This window comes from Rhinichthys klamathensis, unplaced genomic scaffold (assembly GCF_029890125.1).
Source record: "Rhinichthys klamathensis goyatoka isolate OS25496 unplaced genomic scaffold, OSU_Roscu_1.1 h1tg000785l_1, whole genome shotgun sequence".
In the NCBI taxonomy this organism is placed as follows: domain Eukaryota; kingdom Metazoa; phylum Chordata; class Actinopteri; order Cypriniformes; family Leuciscidae; genus Rhinichthys; species Rhinichthys klamathensis.
The window spans coordinates 101,994-125,000 of record NW_026607182.1 but is presented as its reverse complement, the minus strand read 5'-3'; the positions used below and the strand labels follow the sequence as shown (position 1 = coordinate 125,000).

Genomic DNA, 23,007 nt, shown 5'->3' with positions numbered 1-23,007 from the left:
GGTGTGTTGAGCCCACTGCCGTCCGGTGGGAAGCGTGTGTTGTTGATCAGCAGGTCAAACTTGGTGCTGCGGCAGGTGTTTGTGCAGAGAGTGCTGTGCTGATAGAAATCCAGCTGACCCGAGTCCATCATTTTCCTACATGACACACACACAGAGCTTTCAGAGGTTAAGACTAATACTTAGCTGAAGAATATTTGTTTTTTTATTAAAAAATCTGAAGGGGTCAAAGTGGGGAATTTTCCTTGATCTATTGTAACAAATGAGTTTCCAATGTTAGGCAGTGATCCATCTGGAAGTACTAATGATAAGAGTAAAATGTAGTAAAACTGTCAAAGCTTGTGGTGTTCCTGTCTGTGTGTAGCACCACCTACCGCTCTGCATATCCATCAGAACAATCACAAACAGAACAGTCACATTTACCGGAGCTCAGCGAAAGTTAGAGGACGATATCCAGTCATTTCAATAGGAATATGTGCGATTGTTGCGTGAGGGTGAAAAAAAGTTCCACACAGACTTCACTCATGTTTAAATTGGTTAAGTGAATTTGCCATGCTGTGCTAATGCTAATTTAGCTATTGTGATATTCGCATATCTCTCGAACAGTTAGTCCGATGGATTTCAAACTTGACAGGTGTCTTGCTTGACAGGTGTGACTTGACAGGTGTCTTGCACGAGTAAGTGGAGTGCCAAGTTTGTATTATATAATAAATTAATATTATAATATAATATTATATTTTATTCACGGCCATCATTTGTAGTAGCCTATTCACAAACTGTTTGCTCAAGCGTAGCGTTTTTTCGGAGTTCACTGTGTAGCCTGCTCCCTGAATCGTCATTCATTTGTGGATGTTAACTGAATCTGTAAGTCAGCTACACTGTTTACTTCTGAATATTATATTTCATTCTGGTGCGCTTAACGTTATCGCTGTTCACCAACTAAGCATATCCTTTTCAATGCGTTCACAGTCTCTTTCACAGCCATCATTTGTAGAAGCCTATTCACAAACTGTTTGCTCAAGCATAGCCTGGTCTCAATGCTAAGTTATTACTGTGTCATACGCGCTGAAGTTAGCCTGTAACTATGTGATGTTGAATATGCCATCTTAAATTGCTATGTAATCTAATCTAAACTCCTACTACCTGTACACAGATACCCAAATGCATGTCACCTAATACCACCATTATAAATTGTTATGCAACCATGTAGTTCAATCTTCCATATTTATTGTATGTCATTATGTCAGTATCAGTATTTGCTTTCTACCATGCACAAATAAAAATGTCACTGAACTTTTACTGTGTAATTGTAACTATGAACACTCAAACACACCAAACCAACAATTACTAAAAACACACACAAAAACAGATTTTGCACGGGCACTGCACTAGTACCTTTATAAACCATTGGAGTGGCTGAAGTAAATTTTTACAAGATCTCTGATATTTTCAATCTGATCTTCAGTTTGAGTGGCACATTTTGGTGGAAATTGTTTTATGAGGTTGCTATTGCAGAATAGGGCTGTATATTGGACTCAACAGAGTAAATCTACAGCTTTTAAAACAGTACAGCAAAGTGTCATAACTCTGTAAATATATTATGTAAATAAATTATGACTGAATTTCAAGCAGAAACAAAGTGTGTCTAACATTACAAAGGGGAAAAAAGGTCACACCTACATCAAAAAAATTGTTGTACTTATTGTGTTCATGTTGAATCGCAAAACACTGGTAAGGTCAGGGACAGGTTTGGTGGTTTGGTTAGGTTTAAAGGCCTTGATACACTCCCAAGTGAAATCGAAGAACGAACTGATGTGACGTCATTTCAAACAAAATCAGGCCGAAACAAAGTTTGTTTGGAGTTCGTTTTGGGAGTTCGAAACAGCTTGCCAAAGCGGCTGCTAAACACCTTTGTATTACCATTGGTCCGTGGTGATTACGTAATAGGTAGGCTGCGGAGGCTCCGCCTTCTTTCATGTGAAAATATTTTCTGGTTAATTTGGCCTGTTCAGTCGGTTGAGTGAAAACATGAACACACTGGAGAGCTGCTTTATAGTAGAAAATTAAGTAGTACTTCTGATGAAACGAAACACTGACACTGTTTTTCATGTTTGATACGGTAAAGCTGCTTGATTTTAAGCAATCTATTGTATAAAGTGATATATAAATAAACGTGACGTGACTTTTATGGAGTGCCACATAACCACGTTGCTATGATCAGATGTTTTTCTTATGCTTTATTAAAATGCTTGCTGTTTTCTCAATTTTGTTGTGTTTATTTTGTTACTGAGAGGAAAGGGCACACCACACATTTACATATTCATTACATATTCGGATGTTCGCTAACAGTATATCGCTACTCGCGTATTTCGAAATTTGTTTTACCCCTAAACGAAGAACAAAAAAAAACTTTGCCGCGAGTATATCGGGGCCTTAAGGGTGGGTTAAGGTGTAAGGAAAGGGTCAACAGTGTAACCATACTGTAGATGTAGCTATAGAAATTAATTACAGCTGTAATTACATGAAGTTTTTTTTTAATTTTGAGTACAATGTAAAAACATGGATGTACACAACAAGTGCCTTTTATCAAATTAGTAATTTAGTAGTTCAGTTAGATTAAGCCAGACCTTGCCAAAGCCTCAGTTCAAATTAGGATATGTACGTAGCCTTTATAAACATGCCTTAGAAAAAACATTACTGGTGTGTCTCTTGAAACAAAACAATGGAACAATTTTAAGATATGTCAGTGTAAGTTGCTTTCAGTTAAAACATATCAAACATGCATTTTAGTCTGGGAAATACACTTAATATATAGTGGCACCAACAACAAAAAAAAAGAATTAAAAATATATGATATGCTATGAAAGGCTACCAATACTGTAATGGGACACATAAAAACTACAAACACTGATAGCTGGCACTGAGGTCTGACCTGAAGAGACCCAGAATGCTTATTACCTGAGCATAACCCCACCCATCCGGATCGCTCGCTTCCAGTCCTTCAAAGTGGCTTTACCCGACATGTGCACAAACTGCTTTGGACTAATCAACTGATCCTCATACTGCAGAGAAACAGAGAAAGCCAGATTAAACACATTAGCAACTGTTATCTGCAGCATTAAGGTCTAAACGACACCAACCTTCACACATTTGACATTGATTCCTGGGCAGACAAACTTCTTGAATAGAAGGATGGCTTTACTCTCGCCACATGTAATGGGATAACCAAGCTCCAAATCCTCTCCTTCAGCAGATGCCTCATCTGAACATACACACACACACACACACACACACACACACACACACACACACACACAACAGTGTTGTGGGAAAACTGCATAAGGTGTATTTAGTGACAGAAACTGAAGCATAATCCGCTGCTTGGAGAGCGCTGATAAATTTGAGCAGACAGACCATAGAGCATTTTTACAGCTAAGACGCGTTTGCAGGAAACTACAGACAGATTACAGTCTAATAATTATGGTGTGAATTATTGACTGTTTAAACTACAAGACTACATTAAATGAAGAACATATGAGTGGTGCTTGGCTGTGCAAAACCCACAGTCATAATGCAAAGACTATCAATACGTTTTGGGACAGGGTTACCTTGTGTCTCCACTGCCACAACTGCAGCATCTGTCTCACTGCTTTCATCTCCAAGCCTACAAACATAAAACATCCATCTATAACATCAATCTCCACCTGTTAACTCCCAAGAATTAAGCTGTTTCGGTCCTTTTAAAGATAGGACATATGTAAAGTATTATTATATGCGTGTCTCTTTTGATATACCTAGCTGTCTAGTTTAGGATCCTCACACCTACCCAGCTGTGATGGGCTGCAGCTGTAGGATCATTTGAGTCTTGCTTTGGTTGTCAGGCTCCATATCCTCTTCCTCTGTGCTCTTCATCATCACCATGTCCTCCACGGACACAGTGACTTCTGTCTCTGCCATAGCCCGCGCTCTCCTTCAACACTGAGGAGTATGAAATTCCTGGTGAATATTTTATCTATACCGGTCAAATGTTTGGAATAATTAAGATTATTATTATAATAATTGAGTATATCAATAATAACAATTGAGCACCAAATTAGCATATGTGACCCTGGACAACAAAACCAGTCACAAGTCACACGGGTAGCCTATATTTGTGGCAATAGCCAACAATACATTGTATGGGTCAAAATTATAGATTTTTCTTTTATGCCAAAAATCATTAAGATCATGTTCCATGAAGATATTTTGTAAATTTCCTACAGTACATATATAAAACATTTATTTTTGTGAGTGAATGCAGCACAATCGCAAACATAAATGGACAACTTTAACGGTGATTTTCTCAATGTTTCGATTTTTTTGCACCCTCAGATTCCAGATTTTCAAATAGTTGTATCTCGGCAAAATATTGTCCTATCCTAACAAACCATAACATCAATGGAAAGCTTATTTATTCAGCTTTCATATGATACATAAATCTCAATTTAAAAAATTGACCCATGTGACTGGTTTTGTGGTCCAGGGTCACATATTAGAATGATTTCTGAAGGATCTTGTGACACTGAAGACTGAAGTAGTGGCTGCTGAAAATTCAGCTTTGCTATCACATGAATACATTACATTTTTAATATATATTAAAATAGAAAACATAAAAAAATATATATTAAAGTATAATAATATTTCACAATATAACAGTTTTTGCTGTATTTTTAGCATACAGCATTGTGAGCATAAGACTTCTTTTAAACACAAAGACTTCTTTAAACAGACTTCTTTCAAAATCATAATTATTTCAAACTTTTGACCGGTAGAGTACATAATAATAATAATATGCATGATATTCCATTAAACTACTGATTATATTTCAGAAGATGTATTGCCTGATATGTCCGACATTTAAAATCAACATTGACCATATCAGTTTCTTAAACCACGGTCCTGGTTTTATTGTACAAAAAATTTTTTTTCGTGTTATTCCAAAAATGTAGTAGTAAATCATATAAATGTTATAATGTGCTCCACCACCTCTTAAACAACATAAACACATAAAACTTCACACATAAACAAAGGTGACATAAGCTTGACACGGAAAATTTCAACTTATAACACCATTGCATATTGCTTTAATACTTTGTTTTTATTTTCTTTACAGTTAAAAATCAAGGCACCAAGAACATCGATCAATTGTAGCCTAAAGTTACAAAATTGAGCATCCGAAATCTCTTGATAATGATTCCATAACTGTGTCAGAAAGTCCCTTCCCACAGCTATGTCAGTCACGGCAGAGACCCTTTTTAATCTTTCACATTCCCTAACTGGAAGATCCACTAAAGGTGTCAGGGTATCTCAATGACGGTAACTCGGACCGCAGACAGTAATAAACAACAGATTATACAGTGGTCTCATCTGTAGCATTAATTCAGTATGAACAAATGAAAGTGAACTGTGTGATAAGGCAAATCTTCAAGCTAGTGTCTAAGCACATAATATTCAAATAAGGAAATTGTGCATTTAAATAATTTTTACTCCAAGACTTAAGCCAGTTAAGTTACCTGAACCTAAACCAGTGGTCCATTCGTTATTAAAATGGCCTGAGATGAAAAGTGACTTCAAGTCACTGTTACATGACCAAGCATTTCACTATTTAAACAAATATAAAACTATAAAATATATAATTTAAAATAAGTATGGTTTAACTAAAATAACTAAATGTTTTACATAAACTTTTTTGCAATTAAAATAATTTATACTGTTGTCAGGATATAGTGTGCTTTAAATTATATACATTGGTCAGTTGATCAAATTATTGCTTATTGCTCATCTATCTAATGAAGACTGTTAAACGAAACGACTGCATTGCTAATGCTATCAGACAAAATAGCAAGTACATGATTATACCATGTTTTGATTGAACGCATACCATGGTATTCTTTGCAGTACGTTAGAGTAGATGACATGGTAACGTTACATGAATATGAACATAGTACAGCCTCGTCATAGTACGTCAAAGTAACGTTACTTACAGACTACAGTGTGATATCTTCACTGTACCACAACACGGGGTAACGTTAGTTCTCTTTACCATGGTAACAACAGATTCCGACAAAATACCATAGTTAGTGACTGGTGTTATTAAGAACCACCTGTTGTCAAAAATGTATTTACCTAAATGAAAAAAGTATTACACTGTTTTGAAAGAAACCCCTCATGCATGTATTATGATTTAGCAGTAGCAACAATAATTGTTGTACCTATCGTATTGTGGTGATAACTGTTTTGGTTGCCATGGTGAATGTTTCTAAGCGACTGCACTTATATAAGTGTTGTGCTCTTCGGTGGCTAATTCGGTTAGCATTTTAGCTCTTCATATGTTGCGCCATTTCATTCACACTCATCTGCTGTTCGTGATGCTAACGTGCTATGCTAACACACACCTTAATTTCACTGCTTATTTGTTTGTGGGTGAATGTGCGTGTTTACAAACAAACATCACACTCCCAAACACCCTCAAGCGCGGCTAATTCATGAAGCGTTCGCTGGCCGTACAGGCGGACTGTATCTAAATGACGCGCTGGCGTCGCGCCGCGGTGTTCTGTTCTCATGACGTCTCCCGTGCGGCGGGACGCACACACACAAACGACAAGACGTTCCTCCGCCATTCGAGGGGGCTGCCGCTGCCACTCGAGCCGCGAACACCTCTAGTCGACGTCCCGACGAAGTTCTCCGCTATGCAGTCATGTTTAACCGTTACATTAGAGAGGTTGAAATGCGATGGACTGGCCTTACCGTTTAGATCGCGGTCGGTGTCATCCTTACATAGCGAGAGGCTTTGAGTGAACATGCGCAGTTTGTTGAACTACACTTCCTGCTCAAGCTCGTCCCTGTTCCAGCTCAAGCCATGAGAGACTTTACAGTACACACAGGACTGCTCGTACTAAAATATACAAGGTTCATGGAATTAGTATCAGTTAAAGTAGCTGTGATGTTATGGTACAGTTTAAAACTTTAAAAGGTCACTGTTTCTATAATAAGTCTCCTGTAAATAATTTCTACCGCTAAATACTGCTCTCTGCGTCTGCTTGTGTGGAGTACAATTTGAAAACATTGAATGGATCTACTGGAGATACACTGATATTACTATACATGTTGAAACTCATTAATTCACTAGCTTGGTATCTACAGGCATTTGAAAATCCATTAAAAATAATTACAATAACTGGGTTGTTTAAACTTTGGGAGTTTTTTGCAATTTGGTAATCCACCCCAATCTAACGTTACATTCAATATAAAACAATAAACAGCTTCAGTGCCATACGAGTATGTAGGCCTATGCGTTGTACATGGATATGGTAACCCCTCTTAATATCATCTGATACAATTACATTCATTTTTCCACAAATATTTTTTTTTAATTTAACACACCCACTCAAATAAAAATATTCGCAAAAGTCCACATCAAAATGATATTCACAAAAAACACTATACAACTCATAATGCTAAGAATGTAAATCTATTCTCCACTAGGTAAAAAACAGAGAATAGATGCATCGATCAGCATATAAATTACCATTTATTATAATGTTTAATTACACTACACTCTTTTTGGAAAAATTATAAAGGATATATCTTTCATTACCATTTAATGGTTAGGAGCGCCAAGAACAACGGTCATTGGCAGCTCCGAGTTTAAAAAATTGTGCATCCGAAATCTCTTGATGGCGATTCCGTAACTGTGTCAGAGATTCCCTTCCACAGCTATGCCATTCACGGCAGATGCCCTTTTTAATCCATTGTATCTACAGCTGGACCTCACATTCTGGGAGTCAATGCGTCTCAGCGAGGGTAACAATTATCTGGCCAGTCAAAACAACGATACATTTTAATATACTTCACAATTCCCCATTAATTGTATACTGTATAATCAATTCCACAAGATTATAGATATATTTATTGGTTAATACGCTAAATTAGCTCGAAACACTTGTGTAGAAATGTATCCTAAAGTGAAGCATCATGGGATTGGGGCGGTAACGGGGATGATTGACAAGCACTTTGGCCAATAACATTACCCTGGATGTTTCGTTGTGTTGTCTGATTGGCTATTGATTACAAACAAACTTTAAATGAGTAAGATAATATAATTACACACATTAAACATCAAATTAATAATAGCTAAATTATCTAAGAGGTAAAAAGGTTTTTATTATTAATTCGTTCAACTGTAAATGTTTTTCATATTGTGTGAGAGAGAATGCATATGGTCATAAAGCATAGGTAAATTAAAACTATTCCTGACCCCAAGGACTAAAATGTTTCTTGGTAGTACTGTAGCATGAAGAAGAATTATTACACCATGCTAAACTACTGCTGGGCTTCTTCAGCATTCTTTTTCTATATCCCAAAGTTTTCATGTTTTCAGGTGAGAGAGTTTATTCGGCGGCCATCTGCGTCCCGCAGTTCTATAAACCACACCCCTGCTAATTACGCCTACGCCTCCCGCCAGGACACAAGTGTGGATTTCATTGGATTTCATCAAGTAAATTATTTTATATTTTATGTATGAAATGGTTGTAAAACGTGCTTATATTGCTTTCGAATCTTATTAAGTAAATAACAGGAAGTAAAATAAATTATACTATTACTATGGCTATATGGCGTCATAGTGATTTTATATGATATGCCTAGGTGGCGATATTGAATCTTAAGGGTTTAGTTCACCCAAAATTGAAAATTATTACTTACCCTTGCCTTATGTCTTTACAAAACCCGTAAGACCTTCGTTCATCTTCAGAACACAAATGAAGATATTTTTTTATGAAATCCGAGAACACTCTGACCCTCATAGACAGCAATTACCACTTTCAAGGCCCAGAAAGGTAAATACATTAAAATAGTCCACGTGACTAGAGTGGTTCAACCTTGATGTTATAAAGCAAAAATAAACAAAAATTACGACTTTATTCAACAATTTCTTCTTGTGTCAGTCTCCAACGCTGTTACAACGCTAAATAGTGCAGCGCTTCCAAGTTCTATGTCAGAACGCCTCAAGTTTAAAGCAACACTAAGTAGGATTTTTTACCTTCAAAATGTTTCCAAAATCGTTTCAGTGGTTCATAAAGTCGTGACATGGTGAAATGCACTTATGGCACCGCTTTGCGGTCCTTTATCTGGTATATCCACGTAAGATTGCCAGATCGGGTCGCGTTTCTATAGTTCTAATGAGGACAATTCCGCTTCCAACCTGTAGGGCGACCGCAGAGGAAAAGTTCCTTGGTGTTGCTTTAAAGTTCAACTTTCAAAAAACGCATTTCTAGACCTTGTACTTTTTTTTAACAGCAAAACCAGCCCTTAGGGGCCATTCACACAGAATCCGTTTTTGCTTTGAAAAACTAGACTGATTTCGGACAGACTTCTGAGGCAGCGTAACAGTTTAATGATTTACAGCAAAACACAGCGAGCTTTGGTGATACCTAAACAAATATTGAATTACTACAGTAATCATTTCTCGCTAGAAAACATTGGAAACGTACATTTATACACAAACTGACTATAGCAACCAAAACTTTCAGACGCCAACTTTATTTTTCTAGCTCAACTGTCACCGAATGGAACGCAAAGTATTGTGGGATATTTAAGGCAGTGAAATATACAAGGCTGCCTTCAGAAATCGATCAGATGAAGTTATCTCAGGAGAGAGGAAATAAAGCTAACATTGGATTCGGACGTGCCTTGATCCCTTCATACATTAGGACCATTATAATGAGATTAATTAATTAAAGAATACCTTCTATCTTGTATATTTGATTCTGACATAATATTCGACCATGGCTGTTTCTCATGACTGTTTCCTCTAAAATTAGGTATCGGCAACGGTATGGCATTGAGAGCTAGCATACTCATCATTTCAATGCAAGGTTATCCCCTAAATTGGACTAATTTGGACAGTCACACTAAAAGTACTATACTATAAGGGGAATTTAAGGCTTTTGTGTCGGGGGAAAAATATTATATGTATATTAACGACTGCAATCTTGTATTAGGCTATGTAGTAAATGGAGTAAACGATGAGAGTTGGAGTCGACTCTGAAAAACCTGTAATCAGCTGGATGCGTCTGTAATCGCTCATTCTATCACTCACTCGTTTTAATTCACTCGTTCTGTGGACTATAGTGGAGTAGTGTAAGGAATAGTGAATAAGGATAAAGGGGAGGTTTTAAAATACAGCATATAAAGAAGTATGTGAATTGGGACGCACCTTCTTCACTTTCCGCCACTGGCATAACGAAGTAACCTGTAGAAAGAATAATTGAAAAGTCATTTGGTACATTTTCACAATGGTGAAATCATGTCATATTGCACTGCTTGTCTTTCATACAAAAACAACAACAACAACAACAACAAACAAACAAACTACTGCAAGAGATTATGAGAACACAGATAATGCTAATTTTATTTAAACATATTGAATCTTATATATTTACTGAATCACAATGCAAATATATTAACAGTTTACAATGCCCAGAGCTTGATGTACATCATTATTATTGGCTTTAGCATTCAATACAGTTGATTTAACATTTGAAATGTGCAATACACTGATGAGCCCCTAAAGGTAGACATACAGACGTGTTTATGATCAGAATCGACAGTGAGTGGCTGATAGTGTTTATAGTGGGTGACTAATGAAAATCCTGCTTTTATACTGTCCTATTCTCTCTCTATAATACACAATGATCTTATTTCATGTACACTAGCTATTTAACATCATTGTTATGCCATTCACTCCAACCCACTTTCTTAAAATCAGCTGTTCTCTATTGACCACAAGGGGGCATGTAAAAAGTATTTGGCACCACCATTTTGAAAGATTTGTGGGAAATATATATATATATATATATATATATATATATATTTTTTTTTTATAAAATGTATTTATCTGTGAAATAGTATGTGAGGAGTAATGTGCAGTTAAATATGCCATGTGTAAATATTTAATGAATGCAGTTACCATAGAAACTAGTTGTCAAATTGTGCAAAACCGTTCAGTGGCCACAACACAACAGCAGTGTGGTCACATATTTCAGTCCATTGAGTCATTTAAAGAAAAAAAACATTCTATATGTATACACACTATTACTAATGTAAAATAACCTAATTTACTCAACTCATCAGAATTTGAAATATCATGTTCAGAAAGTGATTCCACAAGGCTTTTCACACTGCATTTAGCTATTATCATGTGTGAGTTTTGTTGATAAATTTAGTCTTAACCTGATTCTCAGCATATTAACTTCAATCTCTCATCGCCATCATTTCCTACACATAAAATCCACAGCTCCCAACTTGTTTAAATTCTTCACATTTAGCAGATTGATCAGTAATTTGTCCAGTCCTTTCTTTGTGTGTAAACCCAGTGTCTTATAAGTTCTAATGTTGGGTGAGAAGAGAAACCCTTGAATGTGTCAATATTATAATTAAAACTTTAAATGGATTGAGTTATTAACTCATTTCACTGTAAAAGTTTAATTTGTTCACATTTATTAGAAGGTTTTTCATCTGCACAACAAAGAAGTGAAAATGAGCACAGAAAACTGATTTTCCAGCACATGGTTCAAAAGGAACTGAATCTGCCAATTTTCTTCCTGCGTTTTCTGAGGGGAAGTCTGCAGAATGGATATGATCAACTTCTATTACATAGAAGATCCTGGCAGGAAGAATTTCATACCTGATCTGTAAAATCAAAAGGTGTGTTCAGGCTAATTGTACAATTTTGATGTTCTGCTGGCACGTAGAAGACTTTCCCATACTCGATTTTCATACTAGACGTTACGCTGACCTGCGGTTAAGCCACAAAAACCTTTTAGCTTCCACCAAAGCCTCACCTGACATTTAAGTAGATTGTGCCCTGCTGCTATTTACAATAAATGTAGCCATACCGAAAGGTACGTCCAAACACACCCAGTAAAGCCGTCAGCACATGATGGAGCTAAGACGCTCAGCTATGCTGCATGCAAAATCTCTTTACAGCAGGTATAACTGAAGTCTTGCTGACATGCTGGTGGAATGAGGAGTGTCCTGAAATGGGGTTCTTATATCTGTACCTCTGCCCTGATCTAAATAGCAAATAGTCTTCATTACTCAGAGACTATCAGTGTCATAAAGTATACAGCCAGTTCATGAGATAAGATCCTGGTGTTGGTGAGTTACATCTCAATATAAGTAGACAAAACTAGATTTTCAGTGGTGCTTTTAGACTATGCCCATCTGCAAGTCTGTATGATATTCTGGTCTGAAGAAATAGCTTAAGTGTAAAGGCCCATTCACACCAAGAACGATAACCGAAATATGTCCCGCAACTTTTTTTTTTTAAAATATGACACATCGGACATTTTTCTTACAGAATATGGAGAATAACATGGAGAACCATATCTAAATGTTGTCGATATATTAAAAACAGGACACATAAAAGGCAAAATATTCCATGTTTTCTCCCTATTCCAAGTAATATTTATCAGACAATAGAACCAAATGAAATGTACAGTCTGTCATATTAGGTGAGAGTTGGGGAAAATAAAACCATGTAAACAAAAGCATCTGCTGTCATATGTGTATTCAAATGCACTTTAAATCTTCTTTCACAGTTTGATGAACATCATTGTGGCATTATTGAACATCAATGTGACAACTTCCTATAGTAAGTCATATTTGCGCAAAAAAATCTGATTTATTTATGTCATTATCTTCTTTTTAGGATTGTGAATAAGGCAGAGACATGCCCCTCCACATAAAAAGTATGAAGTTTATGCCTTTTTAAAAAAATTTTGTCCTCCTTTTAATCGCTGGGCATCACAGGAACTGCACTTTGCTGATTCGAATCTTACCTCACATAGGTCTTTCAAGGTTTACTGGGGAGGGGAGGAATACAAAGCCCATCAACTAGTCACGGGGTTACCTGAAGGGTCAGTGCTAGGACCCCTACTCTTCTCCATATATTCTTAGGATCCTATTTTACACAGGCACGTGGATTCTCCTACTATTGCTATGTGAAGGAACACAACTTTACTTTTCATCTTAGGTAGACGATCTGACGGTAGCTGCACTGATCTTACACCGCCTGGCGGACATCTCAGCAAAGAACATCTCCTGCAACTCAATCTAGCAAAGACTCTCGTCTTCTCAGCCACTCCTACGATTCAGCATAATTTCACTATCCAGCTAGGCTCATCAACAATAATTCCATCCTGTTTAGACAAAAATCTTTTGGTAATCTTTGATGACCAGCAGACATTCAGAGACCACATTGCAAAGACCATCGCACCATCATGCAGGTTTGCACTGCACAACACCAGGAAGATCAGGCCCTTCCTAATAGAGCATGCCAAACAACTTCCCATCCAGGCCCTTGTCATTTCTAGACTGGATTGCAATGCTCTTCTGGCTGGACTTCCAACATGCGCAATATTCCTAACCCTATACCCGGACAGCTGAATCCCTGACAATATTCAAGAAACAGCAGAAAACTCATCTCTTCCTTGAGCACTAATAAAGACTTAAAAAAAAAAAAACACTTCTATGCTTTGACTATTAAATCCCTCTCTGTTTTAGCTAGTATATTCCGATCAATGTTTAAATTGTTGTATTTTTTAGCACTTCTTGTGTTTGCCTCCTTACGTTTGGTTTCTTGTTGTATTCATTTGTAAGTTGCTTTGGTAAAAGCGTCTGCTAAATGAATAAGTGTAAACATAAAATGTAAAAGTTCTGAATTCAATAACTCATTAACAAACAGCAGATGTTTATTTATCATATTGAATGTTATTCAATTCAGCTATTGGATATTTTTTTCCTTTTCCTAATATTTTAGGACGTTTTACAGTAAATAACTGTTTTATACATGTTTTAATGACTTTTAGTTATATACTGTATGTCTATATACTGTATATAGAGGGAACAAAATTGGAAGCATTTCGACATCATAATTTATTTTTCAATTGAATTTTTTAGTTTGAGTTGGACAAGCATAAAAAAATCTAATTAAAAATGTATCTATTTCATTTAAGCTGTACTTGATCAAATTAAGTTGAACCAACTTACATTTCATTGCATTAATCTGGGGGATAGATACCCGCAATTCTAGTACAAAGTATTTTGAGTACAAAAACACTGTTATCGCTCATAACTTCTGGAGAAATAGCGCAGACACTGAACAAGGATGAAATGTTCTAGTTCGCATGTGTCGAGTGCCTGCGTTCGTGTTCGTGCTATCGCTACGAATGGAGTATAGTTTGAAAGGCTATTCGTTTCATATAGCATACGCTATTTGTGTCGTAAAGTTAATACTTTGGGCTTAAGGCGACATGCTAACCAAATGGACCTCATATGTAAGTGACTGTTTTGAAATGCTACACATAAGTAGCAATTTGTTGTACACTTGTTAGCGTGTTGCTGAGCTAAGGATATTAGTAATATGCACAAACATACATAGCACACACCAATTGTGGGTAAAACAGTCAATTTAATTAGATTGATATTTTTAGCATTGAATGAGATATATTTATAATCAACATTTCTTTTGACTTAATCTTGGATGATACACATGATGCTGCCTAGAAACTGTGTCTTAGAAGCAGAATAATTGTTCTGTCTGTTTTTGTTTTCTGGAATTCATCTATGATGCACTACAATGCTGTCTAAATGGGCAGATCACTAGGTTTTAGATGCTTTTGGAGAATGAATTCTACATCAACAGATTTGACAAAATATGTATTTATCCATGAACAGGTGACAATTTAAAATATGCTGCAATTACGATTAGTTCCTGAATTATTACAATAAAATATGTTGGTTTGGTGCACATAATAATGTCTGCAGAAGTTGGGTTGTTATAACAATGTGGTATAAAAAAGTAATGAATCAGAAATGGATGAAATTGTGTAATTACATTTGCAAACCCAGCGATTAGTTAGAAAGGAGGTTTAGTCTTGCCTTTTTACCCAGAAATGATGTCTACCAGCCAACAACTGTCCTTACTGTCTCAAATTCTTATCTAAAATGGGAATTTTGTGGCTTTTAGTCCAAGTCTCTTCAGTTGTGTCGCTTTCAGTCCAAGTCGCAGCAAATTTTACTGCTACAAGGGAAACGGACCAAATAATATTGATGACATATTTGTCAGGTCAAATGCTCTCCAATGTCCTCCTCCTAATACCTGCCAACTATGGTTCACAGCACTAACATAAGCTAAAAGCTATTGGATAAGTACAAGCCATTTGTCCAGCTCCAAATATCTGCTTCAATAAGAAATGTCAACACAGGAAAGAAAACCATGTTGTCAAGCCAATTTATGGGGTCTTTAAATCTGTAAGTGAACGGACAGTGTCAATTGTAATCACTAGATGTTTTTTTTTTTAAATGGTAATGATATCACAGTAATAATGGTTAAAGGGAAAGGGAAAGGAACAAGCCAAATAAACCGTAATAGCTCCAGAGGATGGGAAGTACAATGATACATACAGCTCAAACTAGAATGTAAAAATGTTTATCCACAAGATTGCTGCAAACTTCAGAACAGGGGTGAATTTCAACAATAAGAAGCAGGGCCTGTCCATGCAAGCCTAAATATACAACACCTTTGAATGGCTTGTACCATCAACCTCAGACAGCAACAACAAGGTAAGTGCAGCGGTCCAGGCCCTGAGGCAGTGACCATGATGCGACACATTAGTGAAAGCCGAGGTGAGCAACGACCGACTGATACACAGGTGAGCAATTACAGGTGGATTGTGGAAGTCAACAGTTGCAGCTCTTTTCTCGCTCCGCCTCCTCCTCGGCTGGATAAAGAACTTTAGCGGTGAGGCCACTCTTGACCCCATCCCAGCCGTCACGCGTGGAGATCTCACCCATCTTCATCAGCTCATAGATGTCCCGTGTGAGCAGCTCGAAAGCACGTTCCACATTGCTGTTGCACTTGGCTGAAGTTTCCACGTAGCGGATGCCGAGTTCGGCCGCCAGCTGCTCCGCCTCGTCCCGCGTCACCTTGCGGTCGTGGCTCAGGTCGCTCTTGTGGCCGATCAGGATGTAGACCATGTGATGAGGCAGGATGTGCTCGCTGACTTCTCGGTGCCATTCACGCACATGATCGAAGGTCTTCCTGTTCGTCAGGTCAAATACTAAGAGCCCGCCAACAGAGTTGCGATAGTAGGAAGTAGTGATGGACCTGAGGGGAAAAAGAAGATGATATTTTCAAGTCTCTTATGATTACATGGATGCACCGAATAATTCCAAGATTCTTAGTTAAGTTAAGCTCAATCGGAAAAAAAAAATAAGCACGAAGCTCCATCCCTACATCTAACTATCAGTGCGGAAGAAAAAACATATAATTGGGATCATAAAAATTCATACAAATTAGCCAACACACACACACACACACACACACATATATATATATTATACACGCCAAAACATAAAATAGTTACGAATTGCAGTGAGATTGTGTTAGAAATGTTAAACGAATGTTTTGTTTTGTTTACAGTTGTTGTAGAACCCATCCAATTATTTTAATACCCAATTTGTTACCTTGCTCATTTACATCTGAAACCAGAAACCATTGAGGCTTCAGTTGTGTTTATTAATTGTGTAATTTAACTTAGCTACCTAGCAGACATCTCAGTGTAATGATATTGAAGGATGGATTTTGCAAGCTGTACCTAATATCCAAATAACAGAAAATTACTTTTTAAATATGAAAAATCAAGTAATTTATAAGTTACATCAAAGTTATATTTATGAGAATAAACTCATATTGGAATAATCTATTACACAAACATAAGATCATATCAGGACTAGTATACAGCATTAAAACTCCAAAAGGGTGTTCACGGGGCACTGATGCTATAGAAATGTATGCATTCCTTATTTCTTTGACATTATTTAATTTGTCCACACCACATTTCACTGTGTGGCAATATAGCACTGGCACGCATTCAAGCAGTGTGACTTTCTATATACATTTTTTCATCTGCAGTTGCTTGTTTCTAGGTGTCTGGTCAATAACCCATACTAAAATGATTGCAAATATACATTTAATGCTAATAGATCATATACCTGAAAGGATGTTGAGCAGAACCTAAGTGTCCATTTGTGCACATAGTGTGCATGATAGGTCTATTATATGTGGAAAAATCAAGTGGGAGTCTGATCATTCTGAATACATTTAAAAACAAGAAAGGCTTTTGTGGTGGTTGATTTTTACATTTCATGAATGGTCCTTTAAAGCATTGAGGGTGGATGTTTGTGCTTCCCTGAAGGCAAGCGGTGCTTCAAAAATAGGGCAAGCTGATCAGAGACATCAGGATCTGAGCCCAGTGACAGTACTAAACCAAACACGCTCATTACTGAATACAAACAGGTGAGGCATGTGACACTGGAACAAATCAATGAGATGAGCCAGTTTAACTCATTCATTGGCAGGCCTGTGAATGTGAACCCAGCAGGTAGATGATATAATAGGCATACACATAAAAGTAGAATCATAGGCTATGATATAAAGGCATAGTATAAAGGGCTAACCTAGAACATAACCCTGCAAGATTACACAACCAATGACATCGCAAATGCATGCATGGATAGGCTACTTGCCGTCATTCTGTGTGATAAAATCATAGTGATGTAGGCTTCACAATCAATCCATATCATGGAAACATAGCCAGCAGACAGAACATTAATAATAATAATTATTATAATACATAATGATTATTATTATTATGAATAGAGCACTAACCTGAATCTTTCTTGTCCGGCTGTGTCCCACAGCTGTAGTTTGATTTTAACCCCGGGTTCGATGTCTATTGAACGGGCGTAGAAATCCACACCGACCGTAGGGTCCGCTACATCGCTGTATATGCCATCCGTGAACCTCTTAAGCAAAGATGATTTGCCCACCGTCGAGTCCCCCAGCAAAATGATCCTGAACTGGTATTGCCATAAAATATCCATGGCATAGTGAGTCGAGAGCTCCAGCCACAGGCTCAAAGACAAAGCAGGAGCGCTAACGGTGTTTACATTGAGTGTATGGAGCGGAGCGGCGGGGGCGGTGAGGTGGATGTGCTGCAGTCATGTGATGCACTCATTCTCACATCTCAATTCCATCTAATGTGTAACTACAGCAAATGACCTGAATTACTTTCATTTGAAGACTGGAGGAAGCGGAACCTATTTTGCGACATAAGCATTTCCTTACACATTAGCATATGCATATGCTGTTATAAGCAGGCCTAGCTGTATAGTCTACGCTTGTATTTATAAGTTTATATGTATGTGCTTTAAGCCACTAAAAACAGTGTGATACAATGATTTTACCACGAGTAGCCTAAACAGAAGCGGAGTAAAGGGGGTAAAGTCCCTGTAACTCAAGACCTTGTGTTTTATTGCTTGTAGCCTATAAAATAGCAATATGATAAAAGCACCAATATTTAATAATTAATTGAATATGCATTTAATAATACTCGGAGTAAACATTTTATCCCAAATCCCAACGAAATAGCAAGGATATAATTAATTTTCATTAAAACATTATTTTATTTAGGAAATTCAGATGTAACTTGTATTTTTTTTTTTCTGCGAAAAAATTGATGGTAGAGAAGATTACTGGACCCGTGATCTTGTCTCGGTCCAAGCCATTGTAGTTCCGAGGCCACAGGATCTGTCCATGGTGCTGAAGTAGAAGTGACACTGGGGCAGCCGGGGTATTCATCAAACAATTCAAAAAGCCCAGCACCCAAAATATGCTTGTAAATAGCCTATTATAATAAAACAAATTTAGATAAAGCGTTTAATGAGCTATAATCATCTGACCGGTATCTCACTAGTCCTGATCACAGAATTCTCCCGCTACGAATTCCTGTATGGCACAATCTGTAAACAGATGGAATTAGTAATTTACTTCAACATGTTTTTTTTTATTTTTTTGTTTTTTTAGCTAAGATCATAATATCCAGTCGTTGTGTAAAAGCAAGGTCTTGTTAGAACACGATTTTAACAACAACAACAACATGATAATTACTTTATTACTTACTTTTATATACATACATTTTTCAGTATAAATATATTTCACACTGAAAACATTCATTTGATTAAATAAAAGAGAGACATCAGTAATCAAATAGGCCTAAATTAATCGGGGGGGGGGGGAATCCTAGAACTCATTTTATACACTCAAAAATACATATCCCATCAAGCTTTGCGACCAAGCCACCTCATTCAACCAATCAACGATGAGCCTTACAACCAATCAGGTTAGGTTTCGCTGTATAAAAGTTCGGGTCACAGTTACTCCTTCCTCTTTCGAACTGCTTTCTCAAAGAATGGAGGTGAGATTTCTTCATTTCTGAAACGTCGAAAACTGTGTAGTATGTTTCAATAACTACTTCTCAAAGATAATTCGTTTGGTTGTTAGACCAATATTTTCATTGTGAGTTGATCTTAGAATATTTTGACTTTTAGAAGTTAATCGGGATGTAACGTTAGTGCGTAACAGCGCGGTTAGGTTTTGTCTTAGGCTAAATGAAGTACGTTAGATTTACAATTTCGTATTAAAGTGACTTATTTGTAATCACTATGACGTTTTGAAAGTAACATTTTGGTTTTGTGGCTCAGTGAAACGTTACTTGCAGAGTAAGTTAGCTTGCAAATCGGCGCCATTTTAGGCGAACGTTATATTTGTAACTTACCTTTCACGGCAACTTACCATCTTACTTGTCACACGTTACTATTTCTAGATTGCTCCATACTTTGCTTGATGTATATGCGTATTTATTGTAAGTTCGTGCAGGTTATACTGACTTATTTGTTTGTGCTTTTTTGCCAGGTGTTCGTTAAGAATGGCGTTTCGGTTCACCACGAGGTTCTGCCGTAATCACTACTGCAGAGGTAACTTGGTGATTCGAGTTGAATATGGTAGCATATAGCAATATGCTAACGTTATTCTATATTGTTGGAAGTTCACTAAGTTACACGTTCAAACTTATTTAGCGGTTGACGAATACTACGTTAATTAAACTATACTTGTAGCTGAAAAAATGGCGTTAGCTCATGCATATTAAATGTTGATATTGAAATCGTTATTCACGGCCCTGATCGAAGCCGTTCCTGTTCAGCTATAGCAGGCGCGGTCAAACAGGAGCCGATAGCAACACTTTTACCGACGGTCGCTGAACAGTTAACCTGTAGCTGTCCCAGCAACATTAAGGAAAAGGACAATCCATACAAAAATCAAACATGGTTTCACTAAAAAAAAAAAAATCTTTCAGATTGTTAAACTATGGTTTTACTGCACCATAGTAGTTTAACCATGGTTACGTTATTTGTAGTAAAACTGGTTATACAGCATGGTTAATTTTGTTTTCATGGGTGTTCTATTTTACGTAGTCCTACCTAACAGTAACTATTTTTCATGCAGGTTGGGTGGTGCAAAAGACTATTCTCGGATGGATGAAATGTCCTGCCATAATGCTCATTGAGATGGGCTGAGTGAGCCTTCTGTAAAAGGTTGGTTTCTGTTTAAGGCTTTTGGTTTTATGTTGGCTATGATGACAAACTTGCCCTCTCTGAGAGAGCAGCTCTATTATGAGAATCAAATAAACGTTCTGAGCCAGCTTTAACTGTTCTCATTGCTCCACGTTATAATCTAGTCCTCGTTTAGCTTTAACATTCTTTTGTCATCACAAGGTGCAGTGCTGCCAGTGAGAAGATGCCCATTGTGGGTCCATGTGCTGGTAAGTTCATTGTCCTTAATGTCTTTCTGCACGTTTTCTGATAATCTGTGCTCTTTGTGCACCAGATTGTCCAATTATGTGCTAAATTAATGGGGAGACTTTGACCACCTGTCTGCTTGTGTCTGTGTAGGTCACTCTACTGTCCAACATTCAGCACTAGCTGCTGAAGTTCTTGCATTTTGATTTGTGGCTTGTGTTAATGGTGCTTTTGTTTTCCCTCAAAGGTGCTGATTACCTGTGGTAACGGTGATGCAAGTGCAGGTATGTTGCTATTGGCTTTTGATGGTGTAATTGATCCCTGATCAATGATGATCACTTTTCGATGGTGACTGTTGGATGAAACTTACGGATATGGGTCTGAGATCAGTGATTGTGAAAACTTTGTCTTTTTGGTGTGTGTGTTTTATAGCTCATTGTATTGCCTGCTTCTCTCTTTAGTGCTCTGAAGCTTTTGACCAGTCGGTGGAAGTTCAAGTGTTTACATGGGTGGTGCAAGTCCAGGTATGTTGCTATTGGCTTTTGATGGTGTAATTGATTCCTGATCAATGATGATCACTTTTTGATGGTGACTGCTGGATGAAACTACGGAAATGGGTCTGAGATCAGTGCTTGTGAAAACTGTCTCTTTGGTGTATGTTATAGCTAATTGTTTTGCATGTTTTTCTCTTTAGGTGCTCCGACGCTTTTGACCAGCAGGTGGAAGTTCAAGTTTTTACATGGGTGGTGCAAGTCCAACCTAATCCTAATGTAAATTGTATAAGGCTTCTACATTTGTGGCTTTGACTTGTTTTTTAATAAACTAAAGCACTAAGTGCTATATTGGACAATCTTGGCTCTTCCAAAATCTGTTTCTCAGTGAGTGGTGTACCAACCCAGCAAGCAATTTTGTTTAAAAGATATCTAATAGCCATCCAAACACAGCCCTGACATCTAGTATAAAAGGAAATTTGGTCTGCAAGTGAATTTAAAGGACCAGTTCACTTCAGTATTAATGCCCTGATTTTACTCAACCCCACATCTAAGATCTTATGACAGCCATACACTGCGATTTTTGTCCGATTTTGAGCTGAATTCTGACTCGTGTGACTTTTTCGGGTCGGGCCGACTTAGCTTTGTCGTGCAGTGTACAGGGAGAGGCATTAACCTCTCCCGATCGATAATCGGGTGGTCGGATGAATTTCTGGAAGGTCGCTCCTCGTGACTCCCAGTTGAAGCAAAGCTACGACCTGATTGCCCTAAACTAAGTGTTTTTCCCTCACGGCGCCTGCGCAAAAACGGTTTAACATTTCATCTGCAGCTAAAATGAAAAGAGGGAGATCTTTAAGTTCTGTAGTTCAAACTAGCTACAAATTACTGTTGCTTACCTCCAGTTTTGTGTTGTGAAATGGATTAACCATATATTACCCACGTCTTCCAAGTTACATGTGATGTAACGCCTCTTAATTTGTTAATGTTTTTGAAACAAACCTGTTTTTAATTTTCATTATTGCAATGTTCGTACATATTATAGACCGTTAATATTTATATGCCTATAATTCATTGTAATCGACCGAATGACTTTTTTTTTGGACAATTTTCAATGAGTAGTAAGCTTCTGTAATTTATTATCCTCACAGCATGTTGGTTATGTGCAGTGAAATTATTGCGTGGCAAATTATAATAGACAGTGGATCAATTTAATAATAAAATTAGCCTAGGCCTCCCCTAATAACATGCATAAATTGGAAATGCTAAATCATCTTGATAGCTGATGCTTGTTTTGACAATATCTCTGGATACATATCTATACTGCCCTACAAAGCAAAAAGGCAGTAACTACGCAGAGTGCAGAACAGAGAAAAATGACTTTAAAGTTATCCTGTCATCCAGCCTAAGTAGTTGTAGGTAGATTATTGGACATGTGGCTGTTTTGTTACTTTTATATTAGCTTATTCTTTGTACATATCAATCCTCATATTTAATTTGATATTTTACCCCTATTTTGCAGTTACTGTATTCTTGCTTTGTATTACTTGCCAAAAACGTGGCACCATACCAAGGGAAAAGGCAGTAACTACAGATTCTCCAAAAACTATTTTGCCACAACCTGGGCTCTGAGTCAATACACTGTGTTTGAAATAATTGGAACCATTTGGACAACATTTTCAAAATTTTTGTGTTGCGAAACAGTGTTGCGGAGCGGGCGTGTTACGGATATGTGGTGTAAATTTTTAGTAATCAAAAATCATGTCTAATTAATTGAAAT

At 37.2% G+C, this 23,007-nt stretch overlaps 2 protein-coding genes, 2 long non-coding RNA genes and 5 other non-coding genes across 10 annotated transcripts in view; 5 read left to right on the top strand and 4 right to left on the bottom strand.

The window, feature by feature from the left end:
* gmeb1 (glucocorticoid modulatory element binding protein 1) overlaps nt 1-6,882 on the bottom strand; it is a 14,343-nt gene extending 7,461 nt beyond the window's left edge. Inside the window, exons 1-6 of one of the 2 annotated variants that reach the window (XM_056243303.1) lie at nt 6,784-6,882; nt 3,824-3,975; nt 3,606-3,661; nt 3,138-3,259; nt 2,956-3,059; nt 1-135 (exon numbers count right to left, since the gene is read on the bottom strand). The exon at nt 1-135 is cut by the window's left edge and continues 14 nt beyond it. In XM_056243303.1, the coding sequence (XP_056099278.1) occupies nt 1-135; nt 2,956-3,059; nt 3,138-3,259; nt 3,606-3,661; nt 3,824-3,954 (548 nt within the window). In that variant the 5' untranslated portion in view covers nt 3,955-3,975; nt 6,784-6,882. Of the gene's footprint in view, nt 136-2,955; nt 3,060-3,137; nt 3,260-3,605; nt 3,662-3,791; nt 3,976-6,783 lie in introns of those variants that run through there. The other variant, XM_056243304.1, reaches the window with a different exon arrangement.
* LOC130077895 (U11 spliceosomal RNA) lies at nt 5,158-5,293 on the bottom strand. The gene has a single exon (XR_008805845.1). It is a non-coding gene; the product is annotated as a U11 spliceosomal RNA (small nuclear RNA).
* Nucleotides 6,883-7,645: 763 nt separating the features above from the next.
* On the bottom strand, nt 7,646-7,781 carry LOC130077899 (U11 spliceosomal RNA). Its single transcript, XR_008805849.1, has one exon. It is a non-coding gene; the product is annotated as a U11 spliceosomal RNA (small nuclear RNA).
* A 6,961-nt stretch (nt 7,782-14,742) lies between these two features.
* rab42a (RAB42, member RAS oncogene family a) lies at nt 14,743-18,081 on the bottom strand. The gene is made up of 2 exons (XM_056243305.1): nt 17,771-18,081; nt 14,743-16,207 (listed from the first exon to the last, which is right to left on the bottom strand). Exons 1-2 carry the CDS (start codon nt 17,983-17,985, stop codon nt 15,781-15,783), a joined length of 642 nt encoding a protein of 213 aa, XP_056099280.1. The 5' UTR covers nt 17,986-18,081; the 3' UTR covers nt 14,743-15,780.
* Nucleotides 18,082-19,324: 1,243 nt separating this feature from the next.
* On the top strand, nt 19,325-20,531 carry LOC130077893 (uncharacterized). Its single transcript, XR_008805843.1, has 3 exons — nt 19,325-19,358; nt 19,856-19,917; nt 20,447-20,531. It is a non-coding gene; the product is annotated as an uncharacterized LOC130077893 (long non-coding RNA).
* LOC130077898 (small nucleolar RNA SNORA16B/SNORA16A family) lies at nt 20,114-20,249 on the top strand. The gene has a single exon (XR_008805848.1). It is a non-coding gene; the product is annotated as a small nucleolar RNA SNORA16B/SNORA16A family (small nucleolar RNA).
* A 35-nt stretch (nt 20,532-20,566) lies between the features above and the next one.
* Nucleotides 20,567-20,643, top strand: LOC130077897 (small nucleolar RNA SNORD103/SNORD85). The gene has a single exon (XR_008805847.1). It is a non-coding gene; the product is annotated as a small nucleolar RNA SNORD103/SNORD85 (small nucleolar RNA).
* A 79-nt stretch (nt 20,644-20,722) lies between these two features.
* On the top strand, nt 20,723-21,250 carry LOC130077894 (uncharacterized). Its single transcript, XR_008805844.1, has 3 exons — nt 20,723-20,762; nt 20,987-21,023; nt 21,201-21,250. It is a non-coding gene; the product is annotated as an uncharacterized LOC130077894 (long non-coding RNA).
* On the top strand, nt 21,060-21,131 carry LOC130077896 (small nucleolar RNA SNORD99). The gene has a single exon (XR_008805846.1). It is a non-coding gene; the product is annotated as a small nucleolar RNA SNORD99 (small nucleolar RNA).
* Nucleotides 21,251-23,007: the final 1,757 nt, after the last annotated feature.

Bases quoted from the DNA above. Each gene is read 5' to 3' on its own strand.
- rab42a (XM_056243305.1), bottom strand. From the start codon at position 17,985: ATGGATATTTTATGGCAATACCAGTTCAGGATCATTTTGCTGGGGGAC. The intron at 16,208-17,770 runs GTTAGTGCTCTA...TTTTCCCCTCAG, and splicing joins GCCGGACAAGAAAGATTCAG to GTCCATCACTACTTCCTACT.